This window comes from Olea europaea, chromosome 10 (assembly GCF_002742605.1).
Source record: "Olea europaea var. sylvestris chromosome 10, O_europaea_v1, whole genome shotgun sequence".
Lineage (NCBI taxonomy): Eukaryota > Viridiplantae > Streptophyta > Magnoliopsida > Lamiales > Oleaceae > Olea > Olea europaea.
Window position 1 is genome coordinate 11911557 of NC_036246.1, and position 22598 is coordinate 11934154.

Here is a 22598-nt window from a genome sequence, read left to right on the forward strand (position 1 = left end):
TGTTACTGATTAGATCATGACTCATTTGCTGCAAAAATGTTTCTAATAAGTAAGTCGGGAGATAGATTTCAAAAGATGGTAAAATGTACACAAGAACGATTTTCTCAGAGGACGCAAAAGCTAGCAAATTGACTTTCCCTCATTGTTTTCGGCTTAAGCTTCACCACGACGAAAAGGAAGAAGAATGACTAGAACACAAATCTGTAACTGTAGTCTCACTTCAGTATGATTTACTTACTAAAACACAATTCCACAGGAAAAAAAAGGCATCTCAAGAAAAGAAAAACAAAACATGTTGCAAAATTTAAAAGTGCAACAAAAATAATGGAAGCACTCAAACAGATCGATTTACATTTAAGCAAGTTCAAAATCCTTACAGTGCCACCAACAAGCAAAAAATAAAATAAAATAAAAATAGAAAACAGGAACAAAAAAAGGCCTTATCAAAAGAAAAATGCGTAAAGAACAACCTTTGGCCATCAACTCCTATCATGGTAGCATCCCATTTTTTCAAATAAAACTATGAACACTACTACGACTGCATGACTTTATTTGGTTTAACACAACCAGGTGTCTTGAAAGCCTGGCACTTCCACATGGATGTCCTCTCCACAGGCATCAAACTATCACCAGAAGGACCTACAGAAAATGTTGACTTATTGACAGTTGCAGCTTTGAGTGTATTCTCTTGTGTGTCTAACATTCCTTTAGATTTCAGCTCCTCTTTGGGGCTTGTTCGATCTCTGAAACTACAAATGCTCAAAGGCAACTTTTTTTGTTTAATCCTTCCCCTCTTTTTGACAAAACTATCCAATGATTCCGAAAATTTCTCCTTTGAGTGAAGTGATCCTATTACCCTATTTTCCAATTTAAGTCGCTCAGCTTTATTATATTGTGATCCTTCTCCATTTTCCAACTTTGGTTGGTCATCATTGTTGAATTTTGATGTGTTTAGATCTACCGTAATCATGTCTACCTCCTTTACTAGTCCTTCAGTATGTATTTTTCCTACTGCCCCATTCCCATTGCTCATGGAAGATTGATTCCCTTCCCAGACTGAACCTCCACTGTCAACCACGGTTCTTCCAGAAGCTGACCTCTTCAACCTCTTATGTTTATGATTCTTCAAATCAGAAGAAGGGGAATTCTTTGAAATTCTTGGGGAACTGTTGATGGCACGATGCAGATTCCGGGCTATTTCTTCATCTGCTTTGCAATTTAAAATTCCTTTCTGCTTATTGTACAATGTCTGAACAGGGACGTGCTTCTTCATCTTGTTCTTTTTCAGATATTTTTCTTTGTTAGCACTGTCGTCTGAAAGAGAAGCAACAAGTTCCAAAGCATTCTTTGCAGCGGCCACAGCCTTAGCTGCTTTAGCAGCCTTCTCTTCAGCAATAGCTCTGGCAGCCTCTGCAGCCTTTGTCGCTTTTACAGCAGCCAATCTGGATGCTTCAACAAGCTCCTCATTGGAAAGATTAGGGTTCGCCAAGTTGGATCTCAATACATTATTAAAGCGAGTATCATATCCATTCCGACCATTACAAGAAGCAGATGGTGTATGGCAGTTAATATCAGAATTCTGTCTCTTCAATCCGGCCAAAAGCCGCTTTCGAGGTGGCAAAAGGGCATCCGCACCCAAGTGATTAACATCACATGTGTTTGTCTCCATTTCTTTCTACATCTATATGCATACCAATAGCTTTAAAATCCTTCACACTACAAACAACAAAAAAATATTTAAACCTTTAGCACACACTATTCTCAGCTACGAACCAGATCCATATCCATCAAAAATTCCCAAAACCCACATCAGATTACGCATAATTTGACATAAAATAAACAAAAATTCAATCATCACACAAATTTGAATCCAGGATAAGAAGTTACACAAAATTCAATTCAAACCCATGAGAAACATAACAATCATAAACCCCTGAAAGATGAGACAAGAAATCAGTATTCAACGAAATACAGACATTTCCCAACTTCAAGCATAGATAAAACACAATTACGATCAAAATTAACCATAATTCACATAATTAAATCCTGATTTAAGACAATCATGCAAATCTGATCGTGTACAAACGCTGTAAATACATAGTATCAGATAGAATTAAGCTGAAATTGAGAGGTTCGAATACCGGATCTTTTCATCTTTTAAAGAGGAGAGGAAGAGTTGAAATTAGGGTTTTCTAAGAAGAGAGAAAATATATATATATATATGAGAGGAGATGGTTTGTTGTAAAAACCAAAACCAGTTAAAAAAGAAAGAAAGAGAGACGTTAAAGATTATTATATATACAGAAATTTGCAGTGGAGGTCCCTTCAAAAAGGTGCAGGCGATCTAAACTTTTAAATCATAGCATATACGTCCCTAACTTATTAAAAATGGGATAAAAGGGCCTCTGAAATGGTTTCCATCAAAAAATTCTTTAGTGATCAAAAATGAAGTGTCTGATCATAATTTGACCATATGTAGAAATTACAAAATGATAAGTCCGCATTTTTCAAATTAGATGGAAAAAAAAAAAAAAAAAAAAACAGAGAGAGAGAGAGAGAACATTTATATTTACTTTCTTACCCACTCCAACCCCAACCATGGTCAGAATCCAGTCCTGATCTTTCTTTCCCATTTCTCATTATAAATTGACCTTTTTTTTTTCCTCTCTCCATGAAAATCACAAATCTTTTACGAAGACCCTGTTTTATTTAGATAAGAATTTGATATTTAAGTAAATTTTGATTAAAAAAATGATAAATGTGTAATTAAAAAGTTGATAAAAATCGTAATTTTCATGAATTGTTTGATTGAAAATGTGTTTAAAGAAAATGAGATAGAAAATGAATACCAAACATGGGCAATATCAATTTTCTTCACAAATCTTGTTACGTACTGGTATACTTGGCCAACCCACTCGGGCCGTGATCCACCTGAGCTAGACCACGTGGCTCGATGGGCGAGGCCCCAAGGCCAATGAAGAATACACAACATCCAGAAGCAAAGCCTTTGACGTGATCCAACCACTTGAGGATTGAAGTGCATTGGCTGAGGTGATTTATACCGAGGTCCCTATACTGAAGCTGATGCTCTAAAACACCTTTATCATCACCTCTCCCAAGAGATCCGATCTTACACAAAAATCCTTTTCGAGTGATTGATGAGACGTCCATCAATGATGCAAATTTCTTGTCTTATTAAATATAGGGCAGATCTGTTTTTGAAAATCAAAGGAATTGACTCTGACTAGAGCTAGCGTGGATGAGGAGAATTAGGTTGGGGGTGGAAGATAAAGTAATTTTGTTTTGTGGAAATTTCATCACATCTTATTTTAAAAATTCACAATTCTAAAATCAGGTTGGATGTTTCACTGTTCAAAAATCAGATATTATATATATATGTACACACACACGCCATATTTCATTTCAAATCCTAATTCATTTTCTTCTTCCATTTCTTCTCTCCATTCTCATCTTCCTCACCACACTCTCCTCTCTCTATGCCGACAATGCCATTCTCATGAAAACGCTGCTACCATCGTCATCACACCGCCTTGACCACTGAGCGACATTGTTTTGAAGCAGTAGTGCCACTGCAAAGATGATGCTGTAGCCTGTCACTTTGAAGCAACCAATACCGTCATGCAATATTGAGATGCCGACGACCATTACAGTCGCACGAAGGGCTACCACGCGCAAGGTCACTAGATGGCTAAGAGGTATTGCAGCAGCACATTGGTTGAGTAACGGTGATGTTAGATCTATTGGTTAAGCGTTGGTCATGTTTATAGTTTGTGGTTTTCGGCAATGAGTGATATGGTGTCAGATTTGAGAAAAATCGCAATCTAATGCACGACGTGAATAGAGTTCTTGGTTAGCTTTCAACGGTGGTGGTGTGGTGATGTAGGGGTGGGTTTTTAGCAGCGGCGATGGTGGATCGGGGCTACTAATGGTGGATCTAGAGTTGATGGGGATGGTGCACGGTGTGAACGAAGTTTTTGTTGATGGTGGTGATTTCTATGGTGTGGTGATGTTGGGGTGGTTTGATTGGCGACGATGATGGTGGATCGAGGTTGCTAATGGTGTGGATCTAGAGTTGGTGGAAGTGGAAGTGGAATTGGCGGTGGCAATTGCAATGGCGGTGCATCTAGCGATAGTGGTGGTGGTGTTGATAGCCGTGGCAGCGGCGTCGGTGATCTAGCAGTTGTCGTGGGTAGAGCGGTGAGATGGTGGTTGTAAGTTTTGGTGGCGGTCGCAAATAATTTGGTTGACAGTGACCATTAAATTAGTTAATTTGTGATCAACAAACAATATGTAACCAATAAAAAAGATAAATCGTGATAAAAAATAATAATATGTATTCTAAAAAATTGTTACTTTGAGATCGATAATTTGACAATTTGTGACTGTATAATAAGTTATGACTTATGATACTTGTAATTTGTGATCGATAAATAAATTATGTTTTATAAATTTTTTATTAGTGACCGAGAAATAAATTGTAATCTTTAAAATTTTTGAATTCTGACTATAAAATAATTTGTCATATATAAAAATTTTGATTTATGATCGAAAAATAATATATGACTAACTAATAATTTATAACCAAATTGTATAAATTTGTAACTTTAATATATTTAATTAATAAAATATATAAATAATTAATTAAATCATAAATAAATTTTATTGAATATCAGATTTTTTAAATTTGAAACTTTTATTCTTAGTTTTAAAATGGATGATATTTATCCTCTTATGAATTTTTCCCTTTTGTTTTCCTTTTTATTTATTTTCTCATTTTCATTTCTTTTTAATTATTTATTTTAAGTTAAAAATATAGGATTATCATTTAACTCTTTTTAAAAAATGGCCAAATTATGATCAATTGCTTAAAGTTTGGTTAATCAACGATTTTTAGGTGAAAATCATCTATAGATCCTTCTATCGCATATTTTTGAGAAGTTTAAGACGTATTTATTACGTTTTAAAGGTTAAAAATCCCATTATATTATGGCTCCATTTGGGAGTGATTTTTCATCCCCAAAAATTAATTTTTTGACCGTTATTTCATTGTTCCAGTCGTAATTTTTTATTTCTTCTCTCACAGGTTGCTTCCACTTTTCTCCTAACGATTAAAAAATCAATTCTCAAAATCACTACCGAATAGGCACTATACCTTTTTTTTAAAAGGTTCGAAACTCCACTACAAATTTCTATATATATTTACGCCAGAGACATCGATTGGCTCCAATTCTAGAAGCCTGTAAGGCGAATCCTGTAAATATGTGTTTCATAAAAAAAAAAAAATTAAATAAAAATAAAAAATAAATCTTCTAATTAGCAATGATAAATAGTTTTTGTCCTTTGTTCTTACCTATATTACGTCTATGGCATTTGGAATTTTTGATGGCAAATTTTTTTTTTTTTATTTCTTTTATCTCTTCTTATTATCCGCGTCGTTCCTCATCTTTTTCGACATGTAATCAAATTAAAGGGCATGAAAATTTGACTATGCTCCTTTTCTTGTACTTACAGTACAATTTATTTATATATTTGCATTAAGCCTTTTCAATTTTAAGGAAAATGCAAATAGTTTAACTAACAATCTCCATCTTAAAAAAATTATGTAAAATAAGAATTACCTTAATCTCAAATAAAGAAATACATAAGTAAAAAGGAAGAATGCTTTTGTTTACCCTGAGAGAGAGAGAGAGAGAGAGAGAGTGTCTAGCTCCTACAAATGTTAATATTATTTTAATAAAGAATGTGTGGTTGAAAAGAAGAGAGAGAGAAAAATGCATTTTGAAAAAAATGGGTACCAAATGGGGCCTTAATCCTAAAAACATTTGGCATCCGTTTGGTGGGAATTAAAATCAAATTTTTAATAGATTTTGATAAAAATTAATGAAATATTTGACTAAAAAATTGCAAATTCCATAAAATGTATGGTTAAAAATAATTGTTAACTTTCTCCTAAATTAAAATTTAATTTTTAATTTCTACTAAACAGGGATTGAGTATTCCACCCAAATCAATCCAAAGCGAATTAGTACACCTAACTCCGACCCCAACCCCAACCTATGCTAACATACCTAATACCATCGAGGCTACTATACAATCTCACAATGAATCACTCAAAATCACACCGCAACCACCACCGGATATCGTCGCAACTATATCACAATTTAAGCTTTGGCCTTGCCTCAGGATTTGCACCGTGCCATCCTAGCAATGTGTTGCAGTCGTTTGTTATTGTGCATTTTAAATAGCAATCGTAACACTTGTAACTTTTATAACTTATAATAGCTATTTTTGTATTAAAATGTCATATTAGTACGAGTAATTCACCAATTTAGGTAACATTTGCATGACAAATTCAATTAAATGCAATATCACATAATTCATTTAATTGTACTTATTAAATATGATCATTTAAATTGGTGGTCTAGTTAGTACATGTAAAATTTTATCCAAATGGTGGGGAAAATCTACATAAAACAAAATTCACAAGGTTCTGCTCCCATGCTGAATCATTGTGTCCAACAGTAAGATTTCTAGATAATACATTTCTCTAAGTTTATTTTCAATGAAATCAAATGCATTGGAAAGATGATTTTGAAAAACTTTTAGCATCCAATTCATTAGAGTCACAAACGTGCTCAAGTGAAGTGCTGCAAACAGTACTAAAGTGGTAAAAATAAAAAAATAAAAAAAATACCTGTGATGGTGAGCTAGGTTCAAGTTCCATGTCGATCTGATATCCTTAAAAATTTCACAATCCATTTTTATGGGACGTAACGTGACTAGTTAAATCTCTAAATTAATCGATCGTTAATGTTACCTATGATTTTCTTCTCTACAAATGAACGCTTGACTAGCCTGATGATATAACTAAAATGAATTTTAAATAAATAGATGATTGAGTAGCACCGAAACGAATTGTAGAGTTTGACAAGGGGAATAAATAAAATGACTCAAATATCACCTGTACAAGTTACACAAGTGACACTTTTGAATGAAATTAGAGTTTGCTTTAAAAAATAAAATACAAGAATATAAAAAGCCTTTTCGAGGAGATCGACTTGCTGCATTTCAAGCAAGCAAGTTATCGACCGCCTTTTTTTTTTTTTTTTTTTAAATCAAGGTTTCAAACTTCGAACAATAACTTGTCCCCTTTTCCCCTAAATTCCAACTTCCTGTAGATTCTGGTAAAACGATTAAAATTCTGTCCCTTTTTGCCCTCCCTTAAGATTATTGATCTCGTATGATATTATGCATTGAAGAATTTGTTAATGGGTTTCTGGAATTCTCTGTTAATTGGTCGGAAAATAAACCGTGCAGGTGATGTGAGGCTGAAGTAATTATACTGCTTTATTGTAAGTTATATTTTATGGGTTTCTCGAATGTGAGAATTATGTTATCTTTTTACTGGTTTATGTTTCATGGGTTTCTCGAATGTGAGAATTATGTTATCTTTTTACTGGTTTATGTTTCTCGACATTCGGTATTGTTAGATGAGGCGTATTGAGCGGTTGCCGGAGGCTGTTCACAGCTCAGTGCGTTCGGGGATTGTGATATGTGATTTGACACGGATTGTGGAAGAGCTGGTTTTTAACAGTCTTGACGCGGGTGCTACCAAGGTAATTTCTTCATACTATAAATTTTTGATTTATAGTTTCCAGTTAGCGTATGATATTTTAGTTGTCACAGAATCGTATTATTGATTGTGATGATTCTATGCGAGGAATTACTATTTCCGTCACACTCTTTACCGGTAATTTATTCTGATATGGCAAGACCACATAAACTGTTAATCCGAGAAAGAGACATGCTGGTTTTGGTGGCGTTGTTCTTAGGAGACACCTTCACGTCCCCCCTTTTGATTTTCACGAAAATTTTCATCTATGCAGTTGGACGTTGTATTGATGGACGAAATGGCGAAAAATTAAATAGTAGGCTTGAAATTAGGTTACTGTACTCTAGGACACTAATCAATAAGAGACTAGAATATCTCATATAATTATGGATTATTTGTCTCCCAAAAGAAAGAAAAAAACCAATAGGACACTAATTTGTATATTAGTTGCCACTGTCGTACTCTTCTCCAACTCTCACGTGCGTGTTTGTTTGCATGCATGCACGCATGTATGTACTTGGTGATGTGCTTACATTTGTATATGTGTTTGTTATCTGGATTCCATTTTCATTTCTTATTTATGATTATGATTTTGTAGTCAAATTATCATGACAATGTCTGACTATGTGATGTCATGCTTACAAAATCACTCTCCAATTGTTCCATCAGGTGTCTGTCGCTGTTGGAGCTGGCAGCTGCTACATTATAGTGGTGGACAATGGTTAGTTCCATTCTTGCCTTAGACTCCATGATTGAGACTAATTAAGGGGAAAGAGGAATAATATACAAAACTGTATTTGGACAAATACAGGAGAAAGGAAGGGAAAGCCTAAGGTTGTAGAAGTGATATTTTTATGATACATTGGTTCACCTCCACTTCCCTGATACATACTGCAATTGAACTTCCACGTTTTTTCATCTTCTCCAATTCCGGTGGGAAGCTCACTCTTTCTCACTTTATCTCATACTGTAATCTATATTATTGCAGGATCTGGTATTACGAGGGATGGATTGGTGCTGTTGGGAGAACGAAATGGTAATTTCTAAAGACAAATGGATTTTCATTTTTAATGTTAATTTATGCGTTTGCATCTACAATGAAAAGTTTAATGTAAGAGTGTGTTTTATCTGCCACCAAGCATAAGAACTGCTATATTATTAGATGATGCTGAAGTTTGATTTCTTATTTGCCTTCTGTTTGACTATTTGTATTTTTATTGTGAATAGCTACTTCAAAGATTGACAACTTCACGGTTACGGATGGTACTGTAAGCTTTGGTTTCAAAGGAGAAGTACTAGGCTCCATTTCTGATGTTTCTTTGTTAGAAATTGTGACAAAAGCACGTGGGAGGCCAAATGGTTATCGCAAGGTTATGAAGGTAAAGTGATTTTGTCATAGATGTTTAACATATGATGAGTTAATTTTTGTGCGAATCCCACTGCAGTTATCTACGTTTCATTCTTGTCTAGGGATGCAAGTGTTTGCATCTTGGAATCAATGATGAGAGACAGGATGTGGGCACTACAGGTAATTTTCCTGTGATTAATCATCTTTAATAGTGATGGATGACCACCAGTTGTTTCCACTTTGATCTATATGTTTTTTGACTTCCACCATCGTGCTATACATACAAGCAGTTATAATTTTGCCCAATTGGCTACAAGTTAAGAGATGAAGTAACAAGTGGAAAAGACTAACGAAAGAAAAACAGGATATCTTTTGCTTACTTGTTTGCTATTTCTTTTGGGTCCAATGTTATTTTCTTGCTTAACCTTCCTGTTTCCCAAACCTCTCGTCATGAGACTCGCATCTCAACCACGTGAAAGTGGATCCAAAACCTTGACAACTAGGCCAACTCTTTGTAGCACTTTTTCTTCTGACTTCTAGTATATAGCTTGCACATATGATTTGAAGGTGGTGATATGAATGCTCATGAGATCTTCCTAATTCCATTAATAGTTGTAAAGCTAGGCCTTTTACTAGAAGTGGCCTAATCTATATTGATCTCACTGTATAATGGAGGAGCATTTCAAGCAACTAAATTGTTGGAAATGTGTTTCGAGAATTTTACAATCCAGAGTAAAAGACATTAATATGATGTCAAATGGATAAATATTATGCCCCTATTTCGTTTGGATATTAGATTTTTAGTAGATTTTGATAAAAGTAAGTGAAACGTGTGGTTGAAAAGCTGGTAAAAGTTGTGGGTCACATGAAGTATGTTTGGTTCGAAATGTGTTTTGGGGGGTTAATGAGTTTTANGGGGGGGGGGGGTCAAACAGGGGCTATAGAATAATTAAAATATATAGTTGATGTAATTACTTGAAGATATTATTCGTATATAATCAACTCCAAGAGTGTCAACAACAAGAAGTTAAGCTATATTTCCCTGTTGAACTTGGGGTCAAATAACTGTATTTTCACTATTTTGTTTGATCTAACACCACGTGTAAGAGGTTGAAAGAAATCAATTTTTCTTTTTTGCAATCACATTGTTCTACATTAATTTGGTGTAACTTTTCCTCTTCTTAACTATTTCAATGAAATTGTATAGCTTTTGGGAATTAGAAGTTGCGATTCTTTTAAGTTCTGCATATTTATACCTCAGCTATACAAGTCATCATTTAATTTATCTTGAATTGATGCCATCTCTGCTAGTTGGTGTGCACCGTCATTTCTTAGTCTATCCATTTTAGTATGTCAGAAATCCATCTTAACAGCTTTATTTTTCCTACGTTCATCTTGCGAATATTTTGTCTTTTAGAGGCCGAACACTTAGCTCCATAAAGCACAATTGGTTTCTTGAAGATGTAAAACTTGCCTTTTTAACTTCGTAGGTGTCTGTCTATCACATATGAGTAGCACTTCTCCATTTCGTCCATGGCGATCTGATTTTGCGAGCCTATATATTTAAAACAATAACTCAAAAAAATAATCCTCTGTCACTATTCTGTTATTTCTAGTATTTCCTCAATTTTATTTGAACTATTAATATCGGAAGTTCTCATCCAAAGTTTTAACCTGTGATATATCCTTCTCATGGTCTCCTTGACTGAAACTATGTTGTTTTGGAAATGACACGTACCAAGAGATTTCCTCTGGAATATACCTCCTGAGTACCTCCATGACCAAAACAAAAAGATAAAGATTGAGGGTAGAACTTTGATGCAGGCCTGTATTATTAAGGAATTCTTTCTACTATCAATATAAAAGTTTTATAATAATCTTGAATTCATGAAACTAGGCACCTACTGAAATCTTTATGGGATCTGGCTCTGATTTGAGAAACTAAAACATGTCAAAAATTGAAGGCTAAAACTGTGTATTTCCGTCAAAAGAAAGAAAGAAAAACTTCAGCCAAAGTGCACACAATTCGATTGGATGAAGCAAGCTTATTTTGGTGCTTATTGCAAGCTTTCCAGCATATTTGTTTAGATCTATTGCAGTTCAAAATTATACTCTTACTTCCTTCCGGATATCTGCTGCCCAAACCCTCCAGATACTATGTCGCTTGGTGTGATTCCTTATTAAGTTCCTCTTAGGACCAAGTGAAGTATGATTAAGTGGAGAGTCTATTGAAGTAGGTCACAAGCAACATAATTAACAAGCATATGAGAAATTGTGTGAAAGGGATTCGTTTTGATTGGAATCCCCTGGAAAACTGCTTTTATTACTTACCTGGCTCTCACAAAAATACATTCTTTTGAAAAGCTGAAAAAAGTCTACTGTATGGTGTAGAATATTAGGGAACTGCAAAATGACAGCATAGACATGTGACTGAAATTGAACTGCGACCTAATCAATGATAAATTATGAAAAGAAAAGGGCATAACAGATTCACGATGTCGTTGTGGTTGTACCTGTAGGAGGTGTGTTAAAAAAATGACTAAAATGGTTAGCACGTGCTCAAGGAGTGCTGAAATAGACTTACATGAGATGGAGTGATGCAAATCTATGAAAATTTAAATGACATAGACAAAAAAAAGAAGATAAATATGATAATGATTGAGGACATTGAAGATTAAGAAGTGAACAATATGATCTTTGATATATGAATTGGAAAATCATGATCACATACTTTCCACAAACAATTGCTGGAAGACTTCTGTCCAACTTGAATTCGGACTGTATGCACGTTAATATGCATTCAGTATGAACAAGTTAAATATTAATAATTTAAAGTTAATGGTGGCACAATGTGTCTGATTCTCCTGATTAGGATGTGCATTATGTTGAGATTCTCCCAAGTTTATCTGTGGTTGATTTAATTCTGTGAGTGCATGAAAAGTTAGCAGCCTCGGATGATTCTCCCCTTGTTAATATTTATGCCAAATACTTTTAGCATGCCATAAACATTTCATAAAGATTTTAGTTTATTTTCTCCAAGAAAAATATGAACAATAGTCCGTACTACTTTTGACCAAAAAAAGTTCCTATAATATAATTCTATGTTCTTTGAGCTTATTTACTAATATCAAGTCCCGCTTCCATCCGCCTACCTACAGTCTTTCTTCATCGCCATTGTTGTACTATGTAGAGACGCTATTTTAGACCAACCAAAGAAAAATGCTGTTGATATAGAAGATTGAAAGAAAATGGGAAAATGAGTTAAGAAGAGAGTTTATCAGGGTGCACATCAAATTAGAGAAATATTTGAAATGGGGAAAAAATGAGATAATTAGAAACATACGTTTTCGTCTCCCAAAGATGCCTCTAAATCAGAATCTGACAGAAAATTGTGAAAGGTACTCATGCAAAAAAGCACTACTTCTATTTCGTTTTCTTTTTGTTTTTTAACTTTGGATATGGTGAGACTATAACTTCAGTTTCTTAATTATTGGAGAAGACAAAAACATCCTGCAGTGATTTAAGCCAACTAAACACTAAGTAAAATGTATAAGTCTCGACTGTTTATGTGCAGATCTGGGATTACTTCTTAAGATCCTTCTAATAGGGCTGCATAGTCACAGCTTTTTATTACTTAGCTGGCAATTAGCGTCTTCAACCCTTCTATAAAGAAAAGGGGATGGATTTGATATCCTATGTTGTTCTTTGTGTTTGAGCCTGGTTGAAGTAGTTATGTTATATTTAGTTGCACTAAAGTTGTTTCCTTTAATGTAATTTAGAAGTTTCTTGACGTTTGCCATTTGCAGTCATTGTCCGTGATATATTTTACAATCAACCAGTTCGAAGAAAGCACATTCAATCCAGGTGCCCCCTTTTTTTTGACTCGAGCTTTTTGGTTTTGAGCAACATCTAAAACATGATCATCTAACTAATTTTCTGTGGTACAGAAAGTGATTTGTACTGAATTGATTTGGCTGTGATTTATATTTCTGAAATGTTAGGCCCGAGAAGGTGTTAGATTCAATTAAGAAGTGTGTGCTAAGAATTGCACTTGTTCACTTGGATGTTTCCTTCAAGGTTAATGACATTGATAGGTATTATCCTTCTGCACCTGCTAGATATAAGTATTTTTACCTTACAAGTTTACATTTTATTCCTTGAAATGCAGTGAGGATGAGCTGCTTTGCACTGAACCTTCCCCTTCTCCTTTACCAATACTTTCTAATAATTTCCGGATTGAGGTATCAAGTTCCTTGAGTGATCTGAGTGTATCTGACGGTGTATTGAAGCTTTCTGGATGCATTTCTGGTCCTTCTGACATTTTCTCTCCAAAGGTATGGTTGTAAACCTAGTTGGCTTGTAACAATTATGATGCATACATCAATTTAACTCCTCTTTCTCTGATGGATGGTTGTTCATGTATGCAGGCAATCCAATATGTTTGTATCCAAGTCTGCTCTGATGTTTCCAAAACTGTTGATTTTTAATGAACTAGTATTTGGAGGATTGAGATGGATGATTATGAATTATTTTTATTCAAGCAGAGTATAAAACTTGTATATAAAATCCCATATCACGAATTTGCACAAAATCAATCTTATCTTCATTCAGAATATATTAGCATTTGTTTTTCTCAATCATAAACACAGACATCAACTCAAGATTCATTTGCAAGGGACCAATACATAAACTGCTGAATCAGCTGGCTGCTAGATTTGACTCTTTGAATTCTTGGAAGCCTAGCACGGGCTCTCAGAAAGGGAAACGAAATAGGTGTCAGATATGTCCACTGTTCATTCTGAACTTAAGTTGCCCGATATCTCACTATGATATAATAACTTTTGAACAATCAAAGACCTCAGTGGAGTTTAAGGTGCTGATCTGGTTATTATTCCTCTATCTAATATAGGTGTAGAATTTTTTATTACATGTATGCTCTAGTTCAATGTTCTGTCTTCTAGAGAAACTGCGTCACATAAGAACTTGCATCACAAGTGGTTCATTGTCTTGAAAAGAAACAATAATAGGATCAGAAGTGGTTCATGGTTTCTCTGCCAACATATGATAGAAGGCTAAAAAGTGAGAATTATGATAATGATATCTTGGGTACCAATTATTTTTTGAATAATGATGTTACTTAATCGCTTTTCTCATGGTTTTATCGATCCAAGCACATGCTGGTTGCCGCACTGCTCTAGATTTTATGATTAATTCTCAATTTACGTGCACCTCATTCCAACTATATGAGGGTAGGCTATGCAACTCTTGTTCTGATATTTAGCTCTACCTACAAATTTCCTTTCTATTAAACTGTTAGTAGTCAATTATCTGACATGTAGTCATTCTTATCTGCTTCATTTTTAGCATAGGATATGTCCAAGCAATACATTACTATTTCTTATTTCAGAGGAAGTATGTGGTATAATGAGGCATTCAAATATTAATTATTTTTTTATGCTTTTTGCCTAACCAGGATTGGGCTCCTGTACTTACTTTCATTGAGAATGCCATCACATGTCTTTGGAGCAAAAATTTCTCCGATGGTAATGGACAATTTAGTCGGCTTTATATTAATTGAATTTCCATTAAAATTTGGTGTTTTCAAATGAGATAAACATCATTAATGGTGGAGCTTTGTCAGAAAGAACTTGTGGTAGATAAATGGCAATTCTATATTATTTGAACTTGGAACTTTGGCATTTATATTATGAAAGCAAAGACTCTTGTGCTATATAGCTTTAAAGAGATCCTCATGTACCTCAACCTTTCTTTTCCTAAAGCTACATTAGAGAAGAGAATCTGAAATTTATTGTAAAATGGTTATTTTTATGTTTGTTATGATGGTGGTTATTTGAATATGGTTTGTACTGGTACTATGATATTGCAAATGCTGTCCTTTGGACAAGGGAATAAAAACATGTTTAATAAAGGTTACTATTTCATTTCTATTTTGGGTTGCTGATTTTTATGTTTTCCTTTTAATTTAGAAAAATATATGGCAGGGACTTGTCAAAGTGGAAGGAGGACATTCAAGAACCACAACTTTGGAACTTCTGCAGGATTCCCCTCAGCAAAGCTGAAGAACCTACCTGAAAACTGTGATAATATTCCTGCTTGGAAAGAATGCATATCCTCCCGTGGAAACCCCCATGTTTCTGAGGGTAAAAGGAATAAAAGAGAGACAGGTTTTGTTTGTCATACTGACTGCTTGAGTCAGTCACGTGATGGAACTCTGGCAGACTGTGGAGTGGCTGAAAGAAAAGACAGTAGCACACATCCATCTTCTTGTAATGCTTTATCTGTGGAGCATCATGACTTTGTGAGAGATATTGACGAGCAACTGAACGACATTTTATGTTCAGGATTGGAGGATGTGTTCCCCAAAATTGATGCTAACATGAATAAAGTCTCAAAAGGACGTGTCCTGTTAGATGATTGTCTTGAATCCAGTGATGATGCAGATGTTAGGCAGGATCCTGGAAGATCGTTTCTAAGAAGTTGTTACTTTCAGAGAAGCCTTCTAAATGACAGACCATCACTTGCAAGTGATGAGGAATTTGAGTTTGGAAGTGACGACTTCAACATCGAACAAAAGTGCGTTGAAGGTGATGATAGAGTAGTGAATGAAATCAACCAGAAGTTTTATGGAAAGTCACTAAAGCGTGATGGGTCACCAGTATTTCAGTCCTCTCCCAGGACTCCTTGTAGAACACTTAAAGGTTCAGAATGTTTGTCCGGAGACTTGGTAAATTCATCACTCAGTGCTAGAAACAGTTTCAATGAAAAGAACCACAATCCACCTGACATATTTCGACAAGGTTGGAAATATGGTCCCAGTCAGCAGTCTTTAAGTCCCGGAAGTTTCCCTGTGACATCAGAGCCAAAACTTGAGACCAAGTTTAAGGATGATGATTTTACTGACATACATATTTGTGAAAATCACTTCAAATTTGGTGGAGATGCTACATATGACTATTCTACACGTACAGGAGAAGACTGCATTATCGCAATTAATAATATAAAAGAGAACATGCATCTAGAAAAGTACTCCTTTATGAACTCTTCCCCTGATCTGAAGGATTGTGCTGATCATAGGAGAGAGCATGATGAATTTTATGGGTTCAATCTTGAGGATTCTTATTCACCAAGTCCTTTGAAAAGATTCAGGGAAACAGATTGGTCATCTTTGCCCTCTTGCAGTGAAAAACGTCCCACAAACTTTTCAGTACCCTCAACGCATTACACTCTGTCAGCCAATGATAAATATGGAAAACCTTGTAGTAGGAACCAAGAGACAATGTCTGCAATTGACATTAAGAAAAGCTCAAGAAGAAGCAAGTCAGCTCCACCATTTTACAGAGGCAAGCAGAGATTTTTGACGTTGAGTGATCCTTCCACAATGGTGTCGGGGGAAATCAATTCACAGACCTCGGACAGCTTGTCTTTTCTTCCAGGTGGTTTTGTTGATCCTAACTTCTATACACTAATAAATATAAAATGTAATGGGGAAGAATAAGCTTGTATTTTTTTTTGTGACGTGCAGAATCTAGCAACCTGGGTTATGCACCACATTGTGCAGAAACCAGCAACTTAAAAGATTCTCTAATTTCTTGTGATCAATATGATCCATCTTCATTTCAAAGATCAGAGACGGATATTTCTTTTGTTAAAAGGTATAAATTCTTTTATAACTGTTTAAACCCTTCAAGTCAAACTTGTTACTGGCCTTGTTTTAGAAAGTTCTTGAGACATGTCTTGATATGAACCTAATGTGAGGCCTTCATTATTTGTTCAAAACTTACTGAAATGCATGCCGCAGGCTTAAGCTTCTGGGTCACCGTGGAATGGAGTCTCTGTCTTACCCTTCCTAGCTGATCACAACCTTAAAAACTAGGCAAAAGGATTGGAGAAAAGAAAAAAGAGCAAGTGAAGCATGTCATAGCCTCATATGGTTATAGTGCTATAAATCCCTCTCCTAAATGAATTTACAACTTTTTATTAGCAGTTAGCCAATGACTAGAGACCTACAACATGTGGAATCACTCTTTCCATAAGTAAAATTTTCTTTCTGTTCTCTCTCTCTCTTTAAAGGAAAAGGGAATGGAGAAACGATGGGGAAGTGACAAGAAGGCACCATTGCAAGTGGAGCTTGGGAGGAAAAGCAATGGGAAGAAACTGATATTAATGAGGAAAATAGGGAAATCAAATATGTCGATGATATTGATGACTTTTAATGATATAGGATGCTACGAACAAGAACAATATTGAGAAAAAAAGGAGAAAGAAGAAAAGAAGAGGAGGAAGAGAATTTATAGGAAGGAAATATAAGTTTTTGTTCAATATTCAAGGTTTAAGTATTAAATTGCAAAAGCCCTTTCTATAGATCTAAACAAACCTAATCTGAGGAACAAACAAAGTAAATAAACCATAATTTATTCAAATTAGACGGTCTATCAAACAATAACCTAATTCTAGTTGGGCTTGTTTGAGCCCCATTTTTCGGGAGGATAGATTTTGTAATACTAATTTTGTTTTCAGAGAACATGTGGTTCAAAAGTAGAAAAAAAGTATTGGGTTTATGTATAAAATTATTTTACTGGGAGAATGTGTGATGGAAAATGTATTCGGGAAAAAATAAGTTTTGAAGAATGGGGCTCAAACAGAGGACTAAACTAATAAAATTATTTAGTCCTCATCATTTAGGCCGTTTCTAATTCTGGTAGTGGATAATGAATTTGATGTTGTTTCTCATCTAATGATTTATTATTTGTTGTTTCATCAACTTGTTTTATGTTTGTTCACAATTTACCTTTAATTTGTTAAAATTTCTTTATTATGGTTTTTTATGATGGTTTATGGTTTGTTAAGATTTCATTTTGTGTTTTATAATTTTTTGAATTATTTACTGCATTGTGTGTGGAGGCCTATGCCTCAAAAGGTTTGAGTGTTGCCTCACGGAGTTAAAAGGCTTTGTTACCTGGCTGAGCCTTTTAAATATTGGTTACATGCTAACATTTGATCAAAATTTTCCTGCAGACAACGTTTAAAGAGGACACCTGAAACCCATGACTTTCAAGATTGCAAATTGCAAAAGACAGACCAAAGTATGAGTGCTTGCAATATGAAGTCTGTTGAATGTGAGTTTGTTTATGCTTGGAGAAATTTACATTCGTCATGGAACTAATAAAATTTTCTCGACATATTTCTATGTCACATTTTGACCTCTCTAAATTGTTTTAATACTTTCACATCTCAAAATACACATTCTTAATATTCCTTGTATAAGGAGCATTATCAGGTCTTTGCAATGATTAATTAAACTTCAATTTACTAAAGGTATTATTATTTGTTTATTTATTTATTTTTTTTCTTTTCAGGTTTTACATTAGGGGAGATCCTTGATACTTCGGTTTCTGGGAGAAAATGGAGGAATGATTCTCAAAACATTGCGGTTGAGTATCTTTGTAGTTGTCTTATCATGTACTACTAGCGCACCATCTTGTTACATGAAATGATTCTTTCGTTTTGGTATCAAGTTATGAACTTTCCTTACCGCACAGGGTGGAGACTTGGCACATAATTTTAAAGATCAGGATCATATACTTGACATATTCTCTGGCATCTTGCACCTTGCTGGTGATTCCTTAGTTCCTAAATCCATTGACAAGAGCTCTCTAGAGGATGCCAAGGTTCTCAATCAGGTTGACAAGAAATTTATTGTGGTTGTTGCTGGCAGAAGCCTTGCTGTTATTGACCAGGTTAATGCATTTCATTTAATGACTCTTTTCAATAATATTTCTGCCTAATTTATTTTTTAAGCCTATGTTTTTTTTAATGATCTATACAAAAAAAATTATACTAAGTTCATAAATATATGGATAGCATCTAGTCTTCTACATTTGTTGAAGGCAAATGATGTTGATCCCTGGTAAGGATCCATCAGTCGATTGATGGTTCCTTATGTATCGACTTTCCAAGCAGAAGTCTTTCATTGTAGATTATTGTTGGAATTGAACATGTACACATTAAACTTTGTCACTTTCATGTTTGCGCCCCTTCTTGCTTGCACGTCGAGAGTTTAACCTTGTTTCTCCCAATTTAGAATGTACTGACTTTTGCACCTGGTGGTTGTCTATAGCATGCTGCTGATGAAAGGATTAGACTGGAAGAATTGCGTTCTAAGGTAATACAGTCCCAGTAACCTGTCAAAATGCCCTGTTCAATGTGATTTATACATCGATTGAACACTTTAGGTGCTATCTGGAGAAATGAAGACAATCACCTATCTAAATGCTGAGCAAACACTGGTATGTTCATGATTATCTCTTATTTTGGTTTGCATCATGACGTTTGATTTTTGGTGTTTTTGATATGGAATACAGGTTTTGCCTGAAATTTGTTATCAGTTACTGCAAAATTATGCTGAACATATTCAGAAATGGGGTTGGATCTTCAATATTCTTTCTCAGGATTCAAGGTCTTTTACAAAGTAATGGCTGATTCTTGTCCAGCAAAAGTTTCATACTCAGAGACATGTATACTTGATTATTAATGAGCACGAACTGACCTTAAAACAGTAATTTCCATTGGCTGTCTTAATAACTAAAAGCATCAATTTTGTGTTGGCTTTAGTTGTTTCTTGGTCTGTTCTCCAGTTTTAAATAAAGACGATTTCTCTAATTTCAGCTAAGGCTATATGTTGGTCTCCTTATTTATGATGCATTTTGCATGCAGAAATTTGAATGTTCTACACAGGCAGCCAACTGTTGCCACACTTCTTGCGGTAAAGCTCTAACCTTTCAATATTTAGAGTGTGTTTGAGCCCCATTTTTTTTGTAAAAAAATGTGTTTTGTAGTACTAATTTTTTGTAGATATGTGGTTAAAAAGTAGGTTAAAGTTTTAGGTTTATGTGCAAAATTATTTTATTTAAAGAATACATGGTTGAACACGAGTTTAGGGAAAAATAATTTTTTTGAGAATGGGGGTAAAACGGGGGCGTAATGTTTAGCTAACCTTGTTTTTCATCTTTTGCAGCCTACCAACTAGCCAAAATAGTGCAAAAAAAGTTATTTTCTTCCTCTATCCGACCCCTCCCAAGCTCATTATAATATCCAGTTATCACTTCCAATATAATTGGATATGTTTACCTTGTATATTCTCTGTTAGAGATTTCCCATATGTTGGCTATCACAGTGCTTTAGATAGCTCTGGAAAATACTGAAAAAATCTTTATCAACTTTTGTAATGTCATTTTCTTCAATTAAGTTGCAGAAATGTTTCTATTGCTTACAGATATTTCTACTAATCATTTTATAGACTGACATATATTATCGATCAGCGATTTTTTTCCTTAAAGCAGGACATCTCATGTAATTTTCAGGTGCCATGTATTTTAGGTGTTGATTTAACTGATGTGCATCTCTTGGAGTTTCTTCAACAGGCAATTCTCAATTTCTTAATTATTTTTTAATACCAGGTGTGCTTGATTTTCATCTTTACATCAGTTTGAGTTCTTTTGAGCTCATGTTTTTTCTGCATTTTATAGCTAGCTGAAACTGATGGATCATCAACAATACCACCGGCAGTTCATCAGATCCTTAATAACAAAGCCTGCAGGGGTAATCAGAACTACTTAAAATATTTCATATTCTACTATAATTTGAACTGTGTTCTAGCTCCTTCCTGCAGTCAAACCGTGAACATCTATTAGGTGAAGTAATGATGAAAGAAAAGAAAGTGGAAGAGTGAGCTACCTATGAATTTGAACCTCTCTTCTAACTCTCTGTCTGTCCATTGATTTCATACTGTAGGGGCAATAATGTTTGGGGACTCGCTGCTGCCTTCAGAATGTTCCCTCATTGTTGAAGAGTTGAAAAGGACATCACTCTGTTTTCAGGTAAGCTGCTGATGACATCAGAAACTATGGGATCTACTTCTACAATCCTAGATAGTATGTGTGTACGGGTCGATGTTTTTCCATCTTCATTTGCTGTTTTTCTTCACTAGTGTGCTCATGGACGACCTACGACTGTTCCACTTGTTGAGTTGGATGTCTTGCACAATTTGATTGCTAAGCTTGGCTCATGTTCCTCTGGTTCGCAAGAGTCCTGGCATGGGTTGCGTCAGCATGGACTCAGTTTAGAACGTGCCAGAAAGCGCCTCAACATTTCCTGAGGTTCATAGACGTCCCTCGTGTCAACAGAAGGAGAAGCTATGTTGGACTTGGGCAGGTGGTTATGTGAGTGGTCCCATAGCAACCTGTAGCCAACTATTGAAACTATGTATATACATCAGTGTTTCCTTTGTAATTCCCATTTGCTACGACAAAGGGAACTATGTATAGCACTCCTTGCAATTAGTGAAATAACTTGACAAACAACCACTTGTAGGTTAGATAACCAAAATTTTCCTTTTTTCATTGGCATTGGAAAGGTGTTCTTAGCTCTTTGGACCGATTATCTGTAACTGCATTATGCAAAAAGATTTTGTCATCATTTTTTCCTTCCATTTATACAGTGGTATTTCCTTTGGAATGCTGTGTTCTTTCCCTCTTTCGATGTGTGATCATAATGTGGATTTTGTCTTTGCTGGATGGGAGAATGCAACACATATTTTTTCCTTGGGGGTGGCTGTAGTCGTTTGTTTGGTGAGGTTTTTGTCCTTTGGCACATTCTTTTGTTATTCTCTGTATTGCAGGAATGTTGCTTCATCTATATGGTTTTGCTAAAAGGGCCTCAGATGATGATATGATGCAACTTGTTATAAGTTTTACATTAGCTGATAAATACAGCATGACTACATTAAAATGTTGGAATTCTGGTAGTGTAATATTTGCATGGTTTTGATAGTTTTAGTCTTCTAGAAGAAATAAGTCAATGTTTGATCTTGATAGTATAATAAAACAGAAGTGAGATGAGAAAATTTGAAGGCAGATGCAGTTTTGTAAAGAGTGAGACGAGGGATAAAGGAGCGAGATGATGAGTAGTACCCTTATTATACCTCAGAATGACGTTTGGGGTTATTTTTTATTTTTTATTTTTTTCTGGGTTTAACGGTTTTTGGATGACAACGTTTATAAGCCTGGAAAAATTAGTGCTTGGTAATTTTTTGGGACACTGTTTTTAGGTGGTTTAACCATCCAAAATCAGTATAGTGTGATTTGGATTGAAATTTTCAAACTCATCAAATTGTTGAATTTTTTTTATTTTATATATATTTTTTTATTTTACAATTTTTTTTTCTAATTTTATCTTCTCTAAATAATATATTTTATAAGACAAAATTTCAATTATATTTTAAAAAATTTATAAATATAAAATAACTAGTAAAAATATACTTATAAACAAAAATTACTTATAAGTAAAAATTATTTATAGGTTAAAAAAATCATTTGGGTAAAAGATTACTTCTAAAGTAAAAATACTACTCATAAGATAAAATTTTACTTATAAAAAAATTTATAAGTAGAAATTCACATATAACTGTAAAATAAAAATGTATATTTAATTATAAATAAATAAATAAATAATTTATATATAAATATTATTTATAAATAGAATTTATAGAGTATTTCATTTTATAAGTTAGAAATAAACTTATATGTTAAAAATAAAAAT

The 22598-nt window shown here is 34.4% G+C and overlaps 2 protein-coding genes across 6 annotated transcripts; one reads left to right on the forward strand and one right to left on the reverse strand.

Annotated features, from left to right (window-relative positions):
• Nucleotides 1-311: 311 nt before the first annotated feature.
• LOC111401239 lies at nt 312-2267 on the reverse strand. The gene is made up of 2 exons (XM_023028886.1): nt 2142-2267; nt 312-1716 (listed from the first exon to the last, which is right to left on the reverse strand). Exon 2 carries the CDS (start codon nt 1667-1669, stop codon nt 533-535), a length of 1137 nt encoding a protein of 378 aa, XP_022884654.1. The 5' UTR covers nt 1670-1716; nt 2142-2267; the 3' UTR covers nt 312-532.
• A 4784-nt stretch (nt 2268-7051) lies between these two features.
• Nucleotides 7052-21534, forward strand: LOC111401240 (DNA mismatch repair protein MLH3). 5 transcript variants are annotated; one of them, XM_023028887.1, is made up of 25 exons: nt 7110-7373; nt 7512-7637; nt 8303-8354; nt 8622-8669; nt 8861-9012; nt 9104-9161; nt 12788-12845; nt 12983-13075; nt 13150-13315; nt 13409-13424; nt 13631-13854; nt 14455-14524; nt 14969-16435; nt 16525-16654; nt 18018-18118; nt 18359-18432; nt 18542-18739; nt 19120-19164; nt 19235-19288; nt 19364-19470; nt 19716-19764; nt 20363-20422; nt 20528-20600; nt 20793-20878; nt 20989-21534. In XM_023028887.1, exons 2-25 carry the CDS (start codon nt 7512-7514, stop codon nt 21154-21156), a joined length of 3675 nt encoding a protein of 1224 aa, XP_022884655.1. In that variant the 5' UTR covers nt 7110-7373; the 3' UTR covers nt 21157-21534. The 5 variants fall into 5 exon arrangements, 2 of the variants coding, with proteins under 2 accessions (XP_022884656.1, XP_022884655.1); XR_002703956.1 differs by lacking the exon at nt 20989-21534 and having other exon boundaries at nt 7106-7373; nt 20379-20422; nt 20793-20848; XM_023028888.1 differs by lacking the exon at nt 19364-19470 and having other exon boundaries at nt 7109-7373; nt 20379-20422.
• The last annotated feature ends 1064 nt before the right edge of the window (nt 21535-22598 follow it).